At 43.9% G+C, this 21968-nt stretch overlaps 1 protein-coding gene across 3 annotated transcripts in view; it reads left to right on the top strand.

Moving 5' to 3' along the window:
• The window catches only part of LOC141106231 (L-threonine ammonia-lyase-like), a 214671-nt gene that overhangs the window by 107170 nt on the left and 85533 nt on the right, over positions 1–21968 (top strand). For all 3 annotated transcript variants that reach the window (XR_012235700.1, XM_073596840.1, XM_073596838.1), the window contains 4 exons: positions 11703–11819; positions 14093–14334; positions 15094–15259; positions 16298–16394. Coding sequence is in view for 2 of the 3 variants with exons in the window: in XM_073596840.1 (XP_073452941.1) it covers positions 11703–11819; positions 14093–14334; positions 15094–15259; positions 16298–16394 (622 nt within the window). In the remaining variant the exon portion in view is untranslated. The remainder of the gene's footprint in view (positions 1–11702; positions 11820–14092; positions 14335–15093; positions 15260–16297; positions 16395–21968) is intronic.

Raw genomic sequence — 21968 nt, 5'->3', positions numbered from 1 at the left:
TTTAAAGATAGAGGGTGATGTGAGGAGAGGCTCACAGGCTGTGGTTGGTAATAGACAATCCACAAAAGTAGCAGTTATGTCTATACGTAATGAAAATTCAGATGGTTATGCTGACAAATGTGTTACTGTTGGCAAATGTGATGGTATTGGTGATAATGACATTGAAAAATGTGTTCCCTTTAATGTCATGTCTGAAAATGTTGCAAATGTGTTCACTGACAATGATCGGAGTAGGATATCTCCCGTGACAACCAGAAGCGCAGGCTTGTCCATGGAAGTCTCATGGGGTCTCCATGTGTTGGAGCCAGAGGTGTTCCAGGATGGCTGTGGTGCTACTCTGGTGAAGCAAAGGAAGACTGAGTCACACAGTGAGAGTGTGCGGGCGCAGCCCCACAACCCTAAGTGTAACCCAGTTGTCAAGGGGTTAATTCAGCCTGCAAAAGCTGAAAGTGCAGAGCTGTGTGTGTCAGTAGCGCCCCCCGAGCAGGTAGGGCAAAAGCATGTATTACAGCCTACCTTGTCAGATGATGTGTCAACCCAAGGGGATATGTATAGAAATGACACAGGTGATGTTTTGGCTAGTGAATCCCAGGTTCCTGTGGGGCCTTCTAGAGTAAGTGATGGAACCACAATAGACTGGGATAATTGGTATGAGAATGCAATCGCAATATTAAATAATGTGGTGGACATAACACCTGCTATGCCCAATGGAGGGATTGCAGATCGGCTGGTGCTCAAGGACACGTTTGTCCCTGTGAAGGTTATTGCCCTCCAGTCTGAAGGAACTGTTCAGGGTGCTGGCATAGCAGATGTGTTGTCCACAGCCCAACAGCTCGGATGTCAAGGTGACAATGTGACTTGTAATGACCTGCAGTGGCTCACTGACACTGGTGCAGAAGGGTTAAGTGTGAGACATGTGTCTGACAGCGCTCCAGGGGAGCAACAGGCTGTGATGAGGGGTACCTCCAAGGAGGTGGAGGTCTCTTCAAATGTCTCAAACTCAAAAGCTGCAGTGGATGAGCCCCTCCATGTCTTGGACAGGGAAAAAGACCTTAGAAAGGTCTGGTATTTAGACATGGGATGTTTAGAGATGACAGAGACCTTATTTGAAATGCTGGAGTTGGTAAAAACGCACTCATTGTACACTTGGGTGTCTCCACCGCAGTCGGACCAGGTGGTGCTGCGTAGTACCAATGGGTGGAGCCAGGTGGTACAGACTGTGCTGGGAAGTCTTGATCTACAATGGTATTGGTGGGGCCAATGCTTATTAACAGTGTGGCAAATAGTCTTAAGGTTCTCTGAGAGGGTGCTCCCAGTTACTGAGTGGTATGGAAGGCGCCCAGGAGAACTGTTGGAGACATCAAAGGTCTCTCCGGCTGGTGTAGTGACTATAAACATCTCTGCTGGTGTGGTCCGAGGTGCGGCTGAGCTGTGGTCAATAGAGGGCGTGGATACTGTCTCACCCGCTGAACCTCATGAGAAGGTAGGGCCCAAAATAGACGCAGCACTAGCAGAGATGCTTTCTATCACTCAGAAAGTGGTACAACTTAAAGTACCCGGAGACACTGTAAAGGAAAGTGCTAATGTTTGGTGCTGTTAAAATTGATGTGGTTGCCGTGGGTAACCAGAGAGAGTTTTTTGAACCTGAAAGACCTGAGGTGAAAGATAAAACTGACGTCTGTAAGCTGAAAGGTAGAAAGGGAAGGCAGAGTATAAGGAATTATAGGACCCTGTCAAGATCCAAGGTGGGACGTACCTGGAAGCACACCCGAAAAAAGGGTTGGGCCTACGTGGCTAATGGCCAGCACAGAGGTGTCCCAACTGCTATGGTGGGTGCAGGTGTTTCTCCCTCCGGATCGAAACAAGAGGGGGGGGTATGTGGCAGAGCAAGGCTCTGTCCCTATGGAAATGGGGTTAAAGTAGACACAGAGTCTGCATATTGGCTGAGTGCAGAGCTACAGAGTGTAAATTTGAAATGGAGAAAACTGCTCTGGCACTTTTCTCCAGGTTTTGCTAGTTCCTTATGGGGCTCTGTAATTTGGAGATCCTTCAGAGTCTTGGGTGGGACGGGATCTCCAACCCTGTGTCCGGGTCTTGTGGACAGCCAGCAGGGTGTGTGCCCAGGTGCACACAGCCCATATAACGAGGGACTGGTGAGAGCAGAAAGGGTGGAGGAAGGTGAAGTTGGAGCAGTGGCTGCTAGTAAGTGTCTCTGTGTGAGAATAGATGCTGTGTGCGTTGAAGGGCTTCAAAGCTGTGTGCGTCCAGGGAGCCAGAAGCTGTGTGCATTGAAGGGCTGTAAGGCTGTGTGCGTCAAAGGAGCCAGAAGCTGTGTGCATTGAAGCTCTTGAAACTGTGTGTGACCAAGGAGCCTAAGACTGCATCCAAGCAGCTTGTTTGAGGGGCCTGTTCCCTATAGCAGCAATACTGCTGAAGAGTAGCCAGGTGGGCTAGCATTTTCATTTGGATTTTGTGTGTTTAATTGAAGTTTGGACCCCTGCGTGGGATTCCTGGATGGACTTTTGTTTTGTTTTTTTCTTTAATAAACGTGGGCTACCAGGCCCTTAACTATAAATGCCTATCTGATGTGGACTCACTGCACCAAAACGCATCTATCCACTTGAGCTGAACAATCCCCAATGTCACTATATATATATATATATATATATATATATATATATATATATATATATATATATATATATATATATATATATATATATATATATATATATATATATATATATATATATTATGTGTGTGTGTGTATATGTGTGTGTATATATATATATATATATATATATATAATTTTTTTTCCCCCAGAAATAGCAGTGTTAAAAGTTTATTTTTATCAATTAACAAAATGAAAAGTAATGAAGAGAAGATCCAAGGGAGATCCAAAACAAATCGATATTTGATGTGACCACCCTTTCCCTTTTTAAACCACCATCAATTCTTCTAGGTACACTTGCACACAGTTTTTGAAGAAACTCAGCAGACAGGTTGTTCCAAACATCCTGGAGAACTAACCACAGATCTTCTATGGATGTAGGCTGCCTCATATCCTTCTGTGTTTTCATGTAATCCCAGACAGACTCAATGATATTGAGATCAGGACTCTGGGGCCAAACCATCAATACCAGGACTCCTTATTCTTCTTTATGCTGAAGACAGTTCTTAAAACATTGGCTGTATGTTTCAGGTTGTTGTCCTGCTGCAGAATAAATTTGGGGCTAATCACACGCCTCCCTGATGGTATGGTCTGATGGAAAAGTATCTGCCTGTATTTCTCAGCATTGGAGACACTATTGATCCTGACCAATTCTCCAAAACCATTTGCATAAATACAGCCCCAAACTTGCAAGGCACCTCCACCCTGCTGTTGCCTGCAGACACTCATTATTGTATTGCTCTCCAGACCTTCGTCAAACAAACTGCCTCCTGCTACAGCAAAATATTTCAAATTTGAACTCATCTGTCCAGAGCACCTGCTGTCATTTTTCTGCACTCCAGTTCCTATGTTTTCGTGCATAGTTGATTCGCTTAGCATTGTTTCCACAACGCAGTTATGGCTTTACCGGAAAGTAGATGGCTGTTCCTGTATCCCACTGGTTTGCAACAGTTCTGTGCTGATGGCACTTCTGCACATCTTCTGATGTTGAAGGGAAGTAAGCATGATGTGTGCATTAGGTTTCCTTGTCTGACCACTGTGTCTATTGTCCTTGAACAGCACATCTTGAAACCCCAGTCTGCTTTAAAATCTTTGCCTGGGAGAGACCTTGATGATGCAGTATAATTACCTTGTGTCTTGTTGCTGAGCTGTCTTGCCATGGTGTATGACTAGGGATGAGCCGAACACCCCCGGTTTGGTTTGCACCAGAACATACAAACAGACCAAAAATTTGTGCGAACACCGTTAGTCTCTGGGACACGAACGTGAAAAATCTAAAGTGTTCATTTTAAAGGCTTATATGTAAGTTATTGCCATAAAAAGTGTTTGGGGACCCTGGTACTGCCCCAGGGGACATGTATCAATGCAATAAAAAGTTTTTAAAACGGATGTTTTTCAGGAGCAGTGATTTTAATAATGCTTAAAATGAAACAATAAAAATGAAAAATTCCTTAAAATATCATGCATGAGGGGTTCCCTTAGTCTGCCTGTAAAGTGGCGCCTCTTTCTCTTGTGTTTTACTGTGCCGCAGTAAAATGACATGTCCAAAGTAAAAAATGTAATTTTAAATTGCTTGCGGCTGTAATGTATTGCTGGATCCCGGCAATATAGATAAAAATCAATATAAAATCAATTTAAAAAATTGGCATGGGTCCCCCGCCCCAGTCCATACCAGTCTGATATGGACTTTAAGGGGAACTCCACACCAAAAAAGAAAAAATGATGTCCCCCCAAATTCCATACCGGACCCTTATCCGAGCAAGCAGGAAAGGGGAGGGACGAGCGAGCGCCCCACCCCTCCTGAACCATACCACTTGCCCTCAACATGAGGAGGGTGCTTTGGGGTCCTCCCCAAAGCACCTTGTCCCCATGTTGATAGGGACAAGGGCCTCATCCCCACAACCCTGGCCATTGGTTGTGAGGGTCTGCAGGTGAGGGACTTATCAGAATCTGGAAGCACCCTTTAACAAGGGGGCCCCCAGATCCTCCCCCCCCCCCCCCCCCACGGGAATGGGTAGGGGTACATTGTACCCCTACCCATTCACCAAAAAAAGTGTCAAAGTAAAAACCACAATACACAATTTTTGACAAGTCCTTTTATTAAAAAAAAGCTGCCTGGTATGGTGCAGGCCACTCGCCCCCCCCCATGGCCTGCCAGGCTGCTTGCTTGGATAACGGTCTGGTATGGATTTTGGGGGCCCCACCACAAATTTTTTTTTTTAATTTTGGCGTGGATTTCCTCTTAAAATCTGTACCAGACCCAGAGGGCACAGGGAAAATCCATGCCGTTTTTTTCCTAATTCTGTCATAGGGTTCCCCTTAACCACTTCAATACACTATATTATATACTGTACACTGCACTATATACCCTACGCTGTATTATATATACAACACTGACTGCACTATGTACTCTGAACTGCAGTATAAATACTATACAGACTTCACTAAATACTCTGCAGAAAAATTGGTCCTTAGGTGTTGGTGGTGCCAGAACACTGTAACTCCTCCTCACAGTTACTCTTGTTGGGTGCAGGAACGGGCCCTGTTAAATATTATTTCACAAATTGTAATTACATGCCCCAAACAGGTGCAGAAAATTTGGGTGTTGGTGGTGCCCTAAACCAAAAATATTGTTGGAAGCTAGCAACATCAAGATTCAGGAGGAATAGGATAGGCAGCATAGGCAGTATTCAAGGGATCCCAGATCCATAGCAAAATCAATCAGTTACATCAGCATCAGGGGCTTGATAGCTGCTGATCCAGAACTGATTAATTTTTATAAATGTGAGCCTATTAACGGAGTCTGTGGACAGGCGCACTCTTTGATCCATTACAAACCCTCCAGCAGCACTGAATGTGTGTTCAGAAAGCACACTGGATGCAGGACAGGCCAGTAGCTTGATTGGATATTGAGCAAGTTCTGGCCAGTGGTCAATCCTCAAGACCCAGTAACCCAGTGAATGTTCTGTTGGAAAGGTCTCCAAGTCTGCTCTTGCCCCTAGATATTCCTGCACTATTGCAGATGCTGGCGATGGTTGCTTGAACCTATCAGACCTTGGCGCTAAGGACTGAAATTTTTTTTAAAGGCATCGGTCAGCCAGGCCACCTTCTCCACTGCTCTTCCTCTGACCGAATGAAGCCTCAGAAACACATTGTCCAGCACCTTGATACCACGAATCCTAGGGTCCTTTCGCAGGCTTTGCGGAATCAGGGAGGCCATGCAGCGTAAGTTTGCAGACCAACTGAAACACTGCATGGAATCTTTTAGCTTGACTGCTTGCGTAGCCCCTTGAATGCTTATGGAGCACTGCTGGTTCAGAGGACAATTCTGCAGAAGAGACCACAGAGGAAGAAGAGGAGGGGGTGGAGCAGAGAGCTGTGGCAGAATCACCACCAGCTTTTTAGAGATGTGGTGGTGGAACAAGCTCCAACAACACAGAACCCTGTCCTGCATCCTTCCCAGCTGCTACCAAGTGCGCCATGAATGAAAAGGTAAAGTCACTGCCCATGCCTGCTGGACCATGAGTCAGCATTAATATGAACCTTGCTGCTGACCGCCCTGTCCAATGAGGCCAAAACATTGCCTTCCATATGACAGTAGAGAGCCGGAATGGCCTTACGTGAAAAGAAATGTCATTTTGGAACCTGCCACTGTGGTATAGCACATTCCATAAATTAACGAAAGGGGGCAGAGCCTACCAGCTGAAAAGGCAGTAATTGCAGTGCTAGCAATTGGGCCAAGCTAGCATTTAGATGCTGAGCATGTGGATGGCTGGGACAGAATTTACGGTATTTTTCAGTTTCAGCAACTGGGGTAGTGATATTTGCCTGCTGAAATCAACTGGTGGTGTACTGCTAGCAGATTGGCTGCAAGTACTTGTGGCACCTATTGCTATACCTTCATTCCTCTCAGTGAGGACTGGAGGTATAGTAGGGTTTGAGATCCCAGAAGAGGAGCAAGGAGACATCTGCCTTTTTCTATGATGTGGGTCTTTCAGGTGCTGTTGCCAATGGACTGCATGGCAGGTCATCATATGTCTGGTCAAGCAAGTGGCTGCTGTTCTGGCCACACTTGATCCGCTTCAGAGATAGGTTTCAAACAGCAATGGTGCGATCTGCTGCACATGTGTCAAAAAAAGCCCACACCAAGGAACTTTTGCAAGTCAGCGGGGAGTCAGCAGCGCCCTGCACCTGTGGAGCTCTGTGGTGTGATGCAATAGGGTGGCTGCCCTTAAGCTGCCCCCTGGAGAACATACTGCCATGTTGGAGTTGTGCCTCCTCCTCACTTTCCTCCTCCTCTTCTCTCAGGCACCCAAGTACAGTCAGTGACCTCCTCATAGTCTCCCTCCTCGTCACTGGAGCAAACTTGGCAGTATGCTGCAGCTGGGGGAACATGACTACCAGTTTCTTGTCCTTTTGTGGCACCCCCTCTCTTTAGGCTCACGTTACTCCCTTCCTCAACCTGGGAACCAACATCGGAGCCTTCAAATTGCTGCGCATCCTCCAGCAGCATGCAACTGACACTATGGTCGAATAATTCTGGTGACTCCTCCGCGCATGATGGTGGGGCTATGGAAGGAGTAACTGTGGACAAGGAGCCGGTGGAAAAAGCTGATTTGGCAGCTGCGTTGGAAGGCAAACTACTATGAGCCTGGATGACAGAGGATGAGGAAGATGAAGACGGCTTTGTTATTCACTCCACCAACTCTTCTGCATGTTGTGACTCAATAACACAGCCAGCAGCAGAAAAAAAGGACAAGCGTGCTACACGGCCACCTGCAGAGGATGCACCATGTTCATGACCACCACTGTTCGCTGTAGACACAGAGGCTGCTTGCCCTTTTTTAGTGGCTTTTAAAGCGGAGTTGCGTCTGAGTAACACTACCTGCTTGGATTTTAATATATGAACACTTACCTGTCCAGGGAGCACGTGATGTTGGCACCCAAAGCCAACCCAACCGTTGGCTCCGTGTGCAGACGCCAGCATCCTTATTAAGGGAAAACAGGAAGTGAAGTCCTACGGATTCACAGCCTGTTTCCTACTGCACATGCGCGAGTCACAATGTGCTTTCTGAATGGTCCCTGCTGTCTTCTGGGACATGTGTGTCTCCCAGAAGGCAGCGGGGGGGAAGGAGGAGGTGCAGCAATTATTTTTTTCCCCGGAAGTGGGAGCAGATACCTGGATTTGATAGGTATCCGCTCCCCCCCTGAAAGGTGCCAAATGTGGCACCGGAGGGGGGGGAATCCGATCCGCAGAAGTACCATTTCTGTGTGGAACTCCGCTTTAAGTATACACCAGACCCGACAATGCTGGTGGAAGTTGGAAGTCACTGAAGTGGACACTGCTACTCTAGGGATTTCCACTTGCTTCCAGGTTCAATACTGGGCAGCTGCCTTGCTCCATTCTGAACACAGGAGTTTGGCCACTCAGCACAGGCACCATTCAGAGAATATTTTGAATATTCTGAAGAAATGCAAAGCGTTCTCTGATTGGACATGGTGAAGAGCATGACATCTCTGTCCCACCCCTCCACCTCATCCATTAAGCATTCTACTTATCAAGGAGAACTGTACTGAATATGAAAAGTAGCATTACTAGTTGCCTAAATATTTGTTCCAGTGCTTGTTCAATGCCCTGGAACAAGCATGTGACTAGCGAAGTCAGATGAAATGAAGAACCCCTGATCTACATATTTGAGTCAGTGATTTAGAAAGTATTAGATGGATTGACACCTGGCAGTCCCGGTTGTAGGTTAACACATGCACATTATGTTGGATGTTAACGTACATTACGTTAAGGCAGCCCATTCAAATGAAGACAAGAAAATAGACATGCACTACTTCTAGCAAAGAATTGCATCGCGCATTACCATGCTTTGTGGTAAGCTGCAACACACATGTGTTGATAAACTGTGTTGGGTTACCATTCGGAATGAATGGCACCACAGAATGCCAACGCATATACAGTAATGCATGTGTTCCTGCAAGGTATACCTGTGATTCCTGAGTCAAAGCCTTTGAGGCAACATAACAGCCAGGCCACTAGCATTTTTAAAATGTGAGATTAGCAGTGGCAGGCTATGCATTTTCTCCCTACAGGTTTTTCTTCAGTTTAACAGTAGCTTAGTGCTAGGCAGGGGAACATTATGGCCCCAAACATAACTCTGACATTGTTACAAATATCAGGAAAATAGTTTGGGACCTTTACCCAATAAAATATCTTATACTCCCACACTTAAACAATTAGGATTCTAACCATCTTTCTCATAAGGTGAGAGGACTTCCCTGAACTTGCACAAAGATTGAGCAGGTATGGTAGTCCCAGATCATCGCTGTCTGCTCATGTTCGGGACACCCCCGTTCATGCCCAGATGTGCTGCAGAGATCTGCTGACACCCGCAGGCTGCGCGGAGCCCTTTAGCACATCTGTGCCAGATTATCAAAGATTATGGCTCCAGTGGCCAATGATATAGGGGACTGAAGTTCCTCTTTAAACCTCCAACAGGATTTTATTGATGTAGAGGTTCACACTTTCCATTTGTCTTGGTGATCATGTAAAATGTAAAATTTTAACCACTTCAGCCCTGGAAGATTTGGCTGCTCAATGACCAGACCATTTTTTGTGATACGGCACTGCGTTGCTTTAACTGACAATTGCGCGGTCATGCGACACTGTACACAAACAGAATTGACATCCTTTTTTTCCCACAAATAGAGCTTTCTTTCGGTGGTATGTGATCTCCTCTGCAGTTATTTTTTGCGCTATAAACAAAAGAATGGTGACAATTTTGAAAAAAACACAATGGGGGTTATTAACGAAAGGCAAATCCACTTTGCACTGCAAGTGCATTTGAAAGTGCACTGAAAGTGCACTTAGTAGTGCAATCACTCTAAATCTAAGGGGTAGAGCTATAATGAGTGGAAGCTCTGCTGATTTTTTTTATCCAATCATGTGCAAGCTAAAATGCTGTTTTTTATTTTCCTTGCATGTCCCCCTCAAATCTACAGTGACTTTACTTCCAAGTGCACTTTCAGTGCACTTTCAAGTGTACTTGCAGTGCAAAGTGGATTTTCCTTTAGTAAATAACCCCCAATATCTTTTACTTTTTGCTATAATATCCCACATTTTTTTCCAAAACAAATTTTTTCCTCAGTTTAGGCCGATATGTATTCTACGTATTTTTTTGGTAAAAAAAAATCGCAATAAGTGTATATTGATTGGTTTGCGCAAAAGTTATAGCGTATACAAAATAGGGGGTAGATTTATGGAATATTTAATATAAATAAATAAATAAATAAAATATATATATATATATATATATATATATATATATATATATATATATATATATATATATATATATATATATATATATATATATATATATATATATATATATATATATATATATATATATATAATTTTTTTTTTTTTTTTTTTTTTTTTTTTTACTAGTAATGGCGGCGATTTTTTTTTTTTTCTTTTTTTTTTTATCGGGACTGGGTTATTGCGGCGGACAAATTGGGCACTTTTGGGACCACTGACAATTATACAGCGCTATAAAAATACACTGATTACTGTATAAATGTCACTGGCAGGGAAGGGGTTATCTGTGTTCTCTAGGTGTGTTCTAACTGAAGGGGGGGGAGGGACTGTCTAGGAGGAGAGTGAGAGATCCTTATCTCCTCTCCCCAGAGAGAACCGGGAGCTGTGTGTTTACACACACAGCTCCCGGTTCTCACTCTGTCACGAGCAATCGTGGGTGCCCAGCGGTCATCGCACCCGCCGGGCATTCACGTCGGCTCTGGGCACACGCTACGGGCACACACATGCGCCCCTAGTAGCTAAGGGGTGAAGCAACGTAAGGTAACGTCATTTCACCCAGCCGTGCCTGCGGCAGCTGGTCGGCATCCATTTAAAGTTGTCACTTCAACAGGGAGTAAGGGGAAATCTTTTAATAAGGACACCTGTTCTAGTGATGTCCTAAGAGCAATTTCCTCTCACTTTGGAGAGATTTCTTCTCACTTCCTGTCATGTTTCTGAGAAAGGAAATGAAGACAAATCTCATCAATGAGACACAGACAGCAAAGAAATAAAGCTGACAAGTGTTTTAACAGTACCCTACACTATTCAAAACAAAACCACTCCCAGATAGCTCTCTTCAGGTCCTGCCAGCCAGCTTGGCTGCAATGATCTCTCCCCACTGCCCTTCTCACAGTGTCTCTTCTGGTTCTGCACCCATCTTAACTGCAATCTCCCAGTTCTCTCAGGTGTGCCTCCCCAGTCCTCCCGACTCTGCTCACTCACCATCCCTCCCGGCTGTGACCAGTAGTCCTCCCTGGAGACTATCAGAAGTGTTCTCTCCTGCTGACCTCTACTTGCTCTATCATGTGCCTCTCCTTCCAGGATCTCTCCACTCCTCCTGGATGCACCCAAGCCCTAGCCCAGGGTCACCCCCCCCCCCCCCCCCGACTTGGGAGCTCCCCGTGGGCCCCGACAGCCTCCACACTCTCTCACTCCAGCTCTTCCACCCAACAACTCCTACCCAGCTGGGCTGACCCCAGGTATTTAAGGAGGCCTGCCCCCTGTCAATCCAAGTTGGGGTTGGTCAAGGCTCCTTAAGATACCCCAGGCAGCCCCACCTCTCTTTCCCTCCTCTCCTTCTAGCACTTTCTAGAAGGAAGAGGGAGGTGACAGTGAAGTGATGTGGCCTATGAGTCACCAGCTGCTACCCTGAGCCACTCCCAGTCCAGAATGAAAACAAACAGGCCTAGCAACCAGCTAGGCCTACCTAAATTTACCTACTCTGCCAACAAAAATCCTCACTCTAGCACCCACCTAACTAGAGGGTGCTACATGTGCATTTGTCACATATTGAATTTTTTCTTCACAAAAAAGTAAAACAATTTATATTTTGTAGAAGTATATTTCACTTAGTATTCATATATTTGATTAATTAAGATATTTCACATCATTATCTAATATGATATCGCAGTCCTTTTTTTTTTTCTTTTTTTTTTTTTTTTTTAGTATTCAAGGATTTCAAAGCAGTATGGGGTGGATATTTATCTGAAGAAGGAATATTTGCAATACACGGGCTCAGTCAAGGAGAGGGGAGTGTTGTACCTGCTCACATCCCTTCAGGAGGTAAGAGAATCAGCACAAATGTCCTAATAAATAAAATGAGCTTGAGATGGGCTTTGCAGTTCTGTAGTTTTCCTTTCATACAGCACGGTTGAAGTTTAGGTTGTGTGCAGGTTGGGACAATTTTCTCTTTGTCCACCCTATATTATGTCTAGCTGTCAAATGATTGCTTGCAGTGGCAAAAGTTACATCTGCGCTATGGTCTGACCAAAGGACATCCTGTACCTTTTGGAAGAGAAAGCTTAACCTCGCTACTATGACCAAAATCTTTAGAATTCTGTAGATCAGTACCTGTCCAAGGCTACATTCCCTTCAGTGGAAGCTCATCATCTGTCAGCTTGGTAGACTGTGGATGAGCTTCCATGTGAGCCGTGGCATACAAGTGTGTGTACAGATCTGAAGACAGGCAGGTCACACCATAAGAATCTCGGGTAAACAGGGTAGTATTTGGGTATTGTAGGTTATGAATGTACAAGAAGTGAGCAAGTGCACTAAACATTATGAACTAGCTCCTAAAAATATAACTTACTAGTTGTTAAGAGTGCTTTTTACCTTTATAAAATACCCACTCTTTTTATATTAAAACATTAAACCTTAAGGACTTCTTTTAAAAGTGCACTTATATTGAAAGCCCAGATTTTAAAACAACTTGCACTGAAATTATAGCATTCCATGACATATATATATATATATATATATATATATATATATATATATATATATATATATATATATATATATATATATATATATTTATTGCTTGTAATATGTTACTATTGCTTACTTTATAATCACCCCTGAAATTATTTACAGAAAAAAAACTAGTGGTTGAAAACTGACTATAGAGTAAACCTAAAGCTCAGCTCCAGTATTGGCAGTGCGCTTAACGACAGAGTCTATCAGCATGTAGGCTGGTCTAGTTACTCTTACCACTCGTAGGTGGCCTTGTGCCATTATTGCATAGGAAGAAGGGGGTCCTGTATGGGAATTTTCCCCTTGGAGAGCCCATGCAGTGCCTCGAGAGGAGAAGTTGTCAGAATGGATACAGAACACTCGGGAGACTTGGTGACCATCTTGGGTGAGGAAACATTTTGAATTGGGGAACTCCTTTAATATTGGTGTGCTGTTTGCGAATGGTTGGGCAATGACAGGAACCCGCTTGTGAGGGACAGTGTCCAGCATAGGAAAAGGTTCCAGTCAAGCAAGGAATGCTGAAGGAAGGCTTCTTCATCAGTACTTTCACTCCGGTGGCTGGTTCAGTAGCGCGGAGCTAGTGCAGATTGCTGAAATCGCTTCTCTGTTATTCCGCCAAAGAACACTACCCTCTGTAGCTGAAGTTGTCCTCCGGTAACATGTGTTGACATATGCTGAGGCTAATTATTCACTATACTGTTCAAGTGCCAAACACTGGTTAATCTGTTGTACTAAGAAGCCTGCTCAAGATTTACATAAAATACCTCAGTGCATCACATTCAAATGTGCTGGGTGTTTTATTTTTTAGCTTTTTCTAAGGGATGGAGTTATACTTTTAAGCATGTTTATTTGGGCAGAGTGCCAAAACATGTCAAAACTGCAGTCAGGGCTGGTTTTTCATCACTGGTACCTATAGACACACCATTCTTGATGCCCTAAGTAACACCTCCATTCTAGGATCAACATTTGATTTTTTTATGCGTTCAACTTAGGATTGTGACAATGTATAAATAAGCTATAGTGTAACTGTTTTTCTACTTATACAGTGAAATAATAACCCAATTACTACTGTATCCAAAAAAATTACCCCTTTACATCTTTCACCTATAGGCAAAGGACTAGAGTACCCAATGGTAAATGTGGTCTTGTGTACAATATATAAGCAACAATAACATTGTTCTTTTGTATAGATCGCTTTTAGTGCAGTACCACTTCTGGTATTTATTAGGCATATGGGGATTTGTATATTTTCTAAAATATGTAGCATTTCTGAGATAATGCTTATATTTTTTTTTAAGATAAAGATTGCAAAATAAATAAAATATGTAGCATTTCTGAGATAATGCTTATATTTTTTTTTATGAAAAAGATTGCAAAATACTTCGGCACATTGTGGTCTGGGGATTTTGTTTTCACTCTGCACAAAATATAAACCAGTTTTTTGGCTTACAAGTCATTTAAATGGTGATGGGCTTTTGTTTTATATCATGTTTTTAGGTCAAGTCTTCCATTTTCTTTTACAATCATGTACAAATTATTACTAACTTTGCAGTGATCTGTTTTCCCTTTCCTTTTGTCCACAGGATCAGCAAAGGAAAGGCGTCATTGTAGCTACAGACAGTAATTTTGCCATGGCAGTGGCTTTCCATGCAGCACAACTACAAATCCCAGTGTTTGTTATCATGTCAGCTGGAACATCTCTAAACCGGGTCAGAATATGTCGGGATTATGGGGCCATGGTTATCCTTTTTGGACCCACAGCGAGAGATGCCCAGAGCCATGCCAGGAGACTGGCACAAGAAAATGGATACCTGTATATTGAAGAGTATGTCTGCATTTCAGATAGTTATTAATGTTCTATAAAAGGTGTTTTTAGCACGGAAATCGAATAGGAACAGAGGAGACAACAGCAGAAAGTAAATGAGTTTAACAGAATGTTTCATATAGGGACTTGTCTTTACTTTGTTAGAGAAAAGAAAATATGATTTAAATGGATATTGAGAGTAAACACAGGTACTGCCCTTATTTTTCCAATTAGGAAGGTTTCAGGATGTTCTCAAAACACTATAGATACTGTACAAATGTATTTGATTTTTCCATGCCTAAAAGTCTACGTAAACTTTAAAAAAAAATTATTTTGCTTTGACAGAGTTGGAAAGGGTAAGAACTGTGTTTTTATTGTCTGTGTCCCAAATGGGGAGCGTTTCTCTAATTTCCAATACCAAATGGGACAAATATAGTATTTAAAACTACTTATTGTAAAAAAAAGTATGGACTTATGCTATCTTTATTTTATTGTCTGCATTCCGAAGATTAATTCTTCTTACTTTTAGTCCCTGTGCTTCTTGAAAGTGAGGAGGCCTAGGCAGAAATTCTGCACCTTATACACTCTATTAAAGCCATATTCCAAACAAAAAGTTTTTGGTTTTGGTGGCCCCATTCCTTTTTTGAAAATGTACAACCTTAGCAGGAAGAAGATTTTCTTTTCATATATATAACGATTCATCATACTCTTTTATTTACTTGACTACTGCATGTATCTAATCTTTTTTCCAATCTGATACACTATTATTTTGTTAAATAGAGAAGACAGTGCTGGGTATCTCGCTGGCTTGGGAACGGTTGGGCTGGAGATATATGAACAAGTGCCCAGTTTGGATGCAGTCATTTTTCCAGCAGGTGGACATTGTGGGTTACTGGCCGGATCAGCAGCTGCCCTAAAACACCTGAATCCAAAAATCACAGTCATTGTAAGTTATGTTAATGCACTTTTAACGTGGAAGTACCTAAACACTTAAATGCATGCTCCTAACAAAAAAAATGTATAGCAGCAAACAAATACTCTTGCGCATGAGCGTGATGTTTGGGTTATCTAATGTTCAAAGGATAATTCCTCAGGCCTTGCTGCCCTCCAGGATAAGGGTATCCTAACAATCAAGAGAGGGAGTAGAGAAAAAAGGGCGCACCAGCCTTGTGCATTATCCTTTAGTAAATTTTATTTGTAAAAACAGATTAAAAACTACTCACAAACATGTGAAGATACAGAAATTTGTTTTGTAAAAGCCTCCAAATGGTGGCAGTCAATCTAGGTATGATAGTCTCCAGATGGTGAAAGAGAGGACTTCAGGACCACTGCTGCTTTACATATTTCGAAGGAATACCTTCTTCTTCAGAGCCTAGCCAGGCTAGGCTCTGAGGAAAAAGGTATTCCTTCGAAACATGTAAGCCAGCAGTGGTCCCGAAGAAAAAAAAAAAGGTATAACCTTGATCATTCTGTGCTGGTCATGGATATTACAGTGCAGTTTCTCCTACTGGAAGAAGTTTTTTTAGAAGGGTAGTGAAAAAGCTTTTGGGACTACTGAGAACAAATGTGGAACTTAAACAGGTATACTCAACTTAAAACTGCTAGATTTGGCAAAGTGAATACTACATCGTATAGTTTCCAGCTATCTTGACCCAACTGCGGGGGGGGGGGGGGGGGGGGGGGTCTCACTACTTCTTCTGTACCCTCTAAAAACTTACAGGGAGAGTAAAAAACCCTTGTAACAGCAAAGTCTAGGTAGAAGTAAGTGGAACTGAGATATTACTGCCAGAATTGCCAAGAGACAAAGGAAGCAAAAGAATCAGTTGGGTCACCAGACTATCAAACTAGAATCTATTCTCAGTTGAATTATCCTATAATAATGAGAATATTTGTTGCTAGATCACACTTTGTGTCAGGGGTTAGATAAGCTAGACTTCTACATCAACCTAACCTTAACACCAATATGAATGTCTTGTATTTTCAGGGTGTGGAAAGTGAGAAGTTCCCTATAGTACAACAGGCATTAAAAGCCGGACGCTGTTTGACTGAGCACGACTATCTTACTCATCCTTTGTATGGAGGTAAGATTTATGTTGCACTGTTCATATGCTCTGTAATTGGCACTTACTGTATATATTACAGCCTCTAGCTAACTTAATAAAGGGGGAACTCCTTTATTAAGTACAAGAAGGAAAACTGCAGTCAGATTCTTTCCTTATTGTTTTCAGATCAGTCTTAGACAAATGATAACTGGATTTTGACTAATTTCTACGATTCACCTCTGTGTTTTGCCTTTCTTCACTTGCATAGAATTTCAATAAATATTCTATGATCAAGCTGTTAAGAACAAGATTTACAGGGTATAAAGTAAAAATGTGGGTGAAGTTTATAACATGGATTGGTTTATTAAAGCGGTCAGTTACTTGAGAGAACACTGTCTGTAATAACTTGGATAGAAAATAAAGCTATATGCCATTTAAAAAAGAGGTGGTTCCTGGATGGGGTATTATACTCTAGGTGGAATATTAATAATCAACTCACCATGAGGAAAACCGCAGTAATACATATACTCTTTGGCTTAATGTTTGTAGATACACCCCTATACGTGCTTGGTGGATTTCCAATTCCAAAATCATGGCCATCAATATTGAGTTTTCCATTCTTTTGAAGCTACAAATGTCTTATCTGTTCTGGGAAGACATTCAAAAAGATGTTGCAGACTTTCTGTGTAACTTTGTGCCTTTTTAGCCAAAAGAGCATTTTTGAGGTCAGATACTGATGTTGAAACTCACCCCGAAGATGTTTAAATAGGGTTGAGGTCAGGACACTGTTCAAGCAGCTTGAGTTTCTTCACACTGTGACAGTGTAAGGCCCTGGCACGCTATGAGTTTAGTAAATTGTTATAGAGATGACAAAGGATTCCCAAATGTTCAGTTTGAGAAGCTCCAGTACGTGTATTGAAAGTGGAAAAAGCCCTGTTTTAAGTTTTCTCTGGGTTTGATAATCCTCAATCGGGGCCTGGAGTGTGAAGGTTCTAAAATGTGTTGGGTGGGAAGGAACCTTCAATCCTGTGTCCAGACTTTGTGAGACACCTGCAGCCTGGGTGAGTACACAGATGTGCAGGGTCGATATAAGCCTGATCATAGCTAATGCAGTTGCATCCATTCAGAAACAGTCAATGTGTGAGGATAGAGGTGTGTGCCAGCCACGAGAGGTGACCTACTGGGAAGACAAGATTCTGGGTGGGAGAGACTCCCTTACCCGCAGGACCAGGAGAGTTGGGACATCTAAGCAGGTTGGCAGAGGACTGAGAGAGTTGAGGCAACTATAGAGTCCAGGAGAGGGATTTGTAAGTCTTGAGTAGGAATGGGCTGTCTGTTCGAGTCGGACATGAGTTCGACTCGAACATCGGCTGTTTGATCGTCCGAAGATCGAACATTATGGGCCATTCACGCCAAATTTGAGCGGCGCGTCACGGCCCATAATGCATTGCGTTATCACAGTGCATTGCTGGCTGATGATTGGCCAAGCATGAACTATGACCCGCATGCTTTGGCCAATCCCAGCGCCGTCAGCAAAGAGAGCCATAATTAGCCAAAGGCATGGTGCCTTTGGCCAATTATGGCTCAGGGGGTTAAGTCTACGCCCCACACTATATAAGGCCGCCTGCATGTCAGCCATGTGTAGTGTGTTGGTGGCGTTGTTAAGAGAGAGGCAGAGAGAGTGTAATTTCATTTAGTTTGAGCAGGCAGGTGATTCAGTTAGCTGCAGTGTATTTCAAAAAGCTTTAAAATAGATTTTTTGGCTGGAGCTACACTTACAAAATGTACCTGTTCCAAATTACAAACAGATTCTACATAAACAAACCTACAGTCCCTGTCTTGTTTGCACCGCCTGTATACTGCTGTTCAGAGTATATAGGGCCTGGGGGCCCAACGCCTTTTCCTTTTTTAATTTGGGTGCGGGGTTCCCCTTAATATCTATACAAGACCCAAAGGGCCTGGTAATGGGCTGGGGGGGTACCCATGCCGTTTGTCTCACTGATTTTCATCCATATTGCTGGGACCCGACATTACATTAAAGCCTCAAACAGTTTTAAATTACTTTTATTCCTTTAGAAATGGCCCTACCTCTGGGAGATCCTAGATCGTTTTGGCCTGGGTGAAAGGTTTGTTAACTGGGTGAAGATTCTATATTCAGCCCCTAGGGCGAGGCTCCGCATAAACAACACACTTTCCCAATCCTTTGCATTACACAGGGGCACTCGGCAGGGGTGCTCGCTGTCACCCCTGTTGTTTGCTCTGGCGGTGGAGCCGTTGGCTATATTGATCCGTGGCTCCTCTGAGATAGTGGGATTCCGTAGAGGCCTCTCGGAGGAAAAGATTTCTCTTTACGCTGATGACGCTCTATTGTATTTGGGAGATACGGATAACTCTAATGGCGCTTATAACTAAATTTGGAGGATTTTCAGGCTTCTCCATAAATTGGTCCAAATCTATCCTGATGCCCCTAGAGCCCGTGACTAAACCCATGCCCCAGGAGGCAAGACAAATTACTATTGCCGAATCATTTAGATATCTGGGAGTGGTGGTGACTCCGGACACTTCTAAATACCTTAAACTAAATTTGGACCCCTTGCTGGAGAGACAATGAGAAAAGTCCCTTAGCTGGTGTAAACTCCCCCTATCGGTTGTAGGGAGAGTAAATTTAATAAAAATGATTTCGGCCCCGCAATTATTGTATGTCACTCAGAACTCCCCTATGTGGATTTCCAACAAGTGGTTCAAGAAAATTGATACACAGATGCGGGACCTCGTTTGGAAACGGAAGGGAGCCATAATCAGTCTAAATACCCTACAATATAGTAAAGATAGGGGAGGTCTAGTGGTACCACATCCCAAGCTATATTTCTTGGCTTCTCAAATGCAGCAGCTTACGGGGTGGGAGAGTGATGGCATCTCAGATGATCCCATAGTGCGTCTAGTAGTCCGAACCAACCCGGACTTGAAGGCCAGTTCCCATTTGGAAATGGTCTTTCCGGTTTGCCCCCGAATTCACCGACAGCGGGTCTCCATAGGAAAGTGTGGTGAACAGTTTGAGGTGCACTGAGGGTCGTGGGCCCCTTGGAATGCACCCCTTTATGGAATAGTCCGAGATACCCAGAACTCAATAAACTAAAGGGATTCACCTTGTTGAAGCGTAAGGGAATCTGGTTTTTCTCACAGATTTATGTAGAAAATGTATTGAAATCGTTTGCGCAACTTGGTTCAGAATTCACACTCCCCAATAGATGCTTTTTTCAATATCTACAACTCCGACACGCCCTACAGGCCCAAGGTCGGGTAACCTCCCTGTTGGTGACATCATCCCCGCTCCTAAAAGAACTATTACATGCGACTGTCATTGCTCTCCAATCAGGACCATACTTCCTTAACCACTTGCTGACCGCCTAATGCAGATATACTGCGGCAGAATGGCACGGCAGGCAAAATCACATACCCCCCCCTCCTCCCGGTGCCCGAGGCGGTCGGCATCGTTAGGGGAGTGATCCGTGCTGATGGGGAGGCCACTCATTCGTGGCCACCCCCTCATGATCGCTCCCAATGAATGACAATCTTTCTCTGCTGCTGTAATGTAAACAGCGGCAGAGGAAGTGATGTCATCTCTCCTCGTGTCGGTCTTTTCGTTCTGGCGCCGAGGAGAGAAGACATCCAAGTAAGTCTGCACAACACTACACGTACAGTAGAACACTTTAGGCACACTTTTCACCCCCCATCACCCCCGATCACCTCCCGATCGCCCCCCTGTACCCCCTGTCACAGTGTCACCAATAGCAGGTTTTTTTTTTTTTCTGATTATTGCATTGGTGTCATTTTGTGACAGTTATAAGTGGTAGGGCAGTTAGTGTTAGGCCCCTTTAGGTCTAGGGTACCCCCCTAACCCCCCCTAATAAAGTTTTAACCCCTTGATCACCCCCTGTCGCCAGTGTCACTAAGCGATCGTTTTTCTGATCGCAGTATTAGTGTCACAGGTGACGCTAGTTAGGGTGGTAAGTATTTAGGTTTGCCGTCAGCGTTTTATAGCGTCAGGGACCCCCATATACTACCTAGTAAAGGTTTTAACCCCCTGATTGCTACCTAGTTAACCCTTTCACCAGTGATCACCGTATAACTGTTACAGGTGACGCTGGTTAGTTTGTTTATTATAGTTTCAGGGCACCCGCCGTTTATTACCTAATAAAGGTTTAACCCCCTGATTGCCCGGTGGTGATATAAGTTAAGTTTTAAGGTCAGATAGGGTCTGCTTCGCCCCGGGCAGCGTCAGGTTAGTGCCGGTACCGCTAACGCCCAGGCACGCAGCATACACCTCCCTTAGTGTTATCGTATCTGAACAGATCAATATCTGATCCGATCAGATCTATACTAGCGTCCCCAGCAGTTTAGGGTTCCCAAAAATGCAGTGTTAGCGGGATCAGCCCAGATACCTGCTAGCACCTGCATTTAGCCCCTCCGCCCAGCCCAGCCCAGCCCAGCCCAGCCAAGTACAGTATTGATCGATCACTGTCACTTACAAAACACTAAACACACATAACTGCAGCGTTCGCAGAGTCAGGCCTGATCTCTGCGATCGCTAACAGTTTTTTTGGTAGCGTCTTGATACAGTCAGGAGCTTTTTTACCTGTGAGTCTCACTAGTGTACCACTAAATTTAGAGCCCAAAATGGCAAATCGAAGGTATACTAGTGAAGAGGCCTACACGTTTCTGAGCATGACAGATAGTGAAGAGGAAGTCATTCATCTGTCAGATTTAGGCTCAGAATACGATCATGTAGAGGAGAGCGGCTCCATGACAGATAGCTCTGACGACGGAGTTGTGGTCCCTGCCAAGGTCAGGCGTACCAGACCCCTATCTTCTTCTTCTGTCGTTGATGTGCAAGAACCGCAGGTCCCTCATATGGAGCAGAGCAGTACTAGCGCCCCTATTCCTTCTGGTGAACTGGCAAGCACCAGCAGCCTAGTACACCCTGGTTGTAATCAATCCAGCACTGCAGTATCACGTGGTGACATGGCGAGTCCTATAAGTGCAGTTCAAGCTGGTGAGGTGGCAAGCACAAGTAGTATCCCGCTGCCACCAAGAAGACAAACACAGGCCTGTTGTGCCCATAGTGCGCTTCCTGCTGCATTCGCCAATCCTAATTGGGAACCCACCACTTCTGCAGCACCCGTACTTCCCCCATTCGCTGGCCAACCTGGCATTCAGGTGGAAACAGTTGATTTGACGTCACTTGATTTTTATTTGCTGTTTTTCACCGAAGATCTCTATAGATCTATTGTGTACCAAAGCAATTTGTATGCTGGTCAACACATTGCCACTATTCCCCAGTCCTCCCTTGCCAGAGATTGGAGACCAATTACAGTTTCCGAATTTAAGCTAGGCCTTTCCCTCAACATGGGCATAACTAAAAAGAGTGAGTTGTGGCCATATTGGTCCACTGACCCAATTCACCATATGCCCTTGTTCTCTGCCTCCATGACCAGGGCACGATACGAGCAGATCTTGCGGTACATGCACTTCAATGATAATGAACTCTGTCGTCCTCCTGGAGACCCTGGATACGATCGGCTCTACAAAATTCGGCCCCTCGTAAACCACTGC

Source organism: Aquarana catesbeiana, linkage group LG08 (genome assembly GCF_042186555.1).
Source record: "Aquarana catesbeiana isolate 2022-GZ linkage group LG08, ASM4218655v1, whole genome shotgun sequence".
Taxonomy (NCBI): Eukaryota; Metazoa; Chordata; class Amphibia; order Anura; family Ranidae; genus Aquarana; species Aquarana catesbeiana.
The sequence above is the reverse complement of the archived record's forward strand: the minus strand, read 5'-3'. Positions and strand labels throughout refer to the sequence as shown.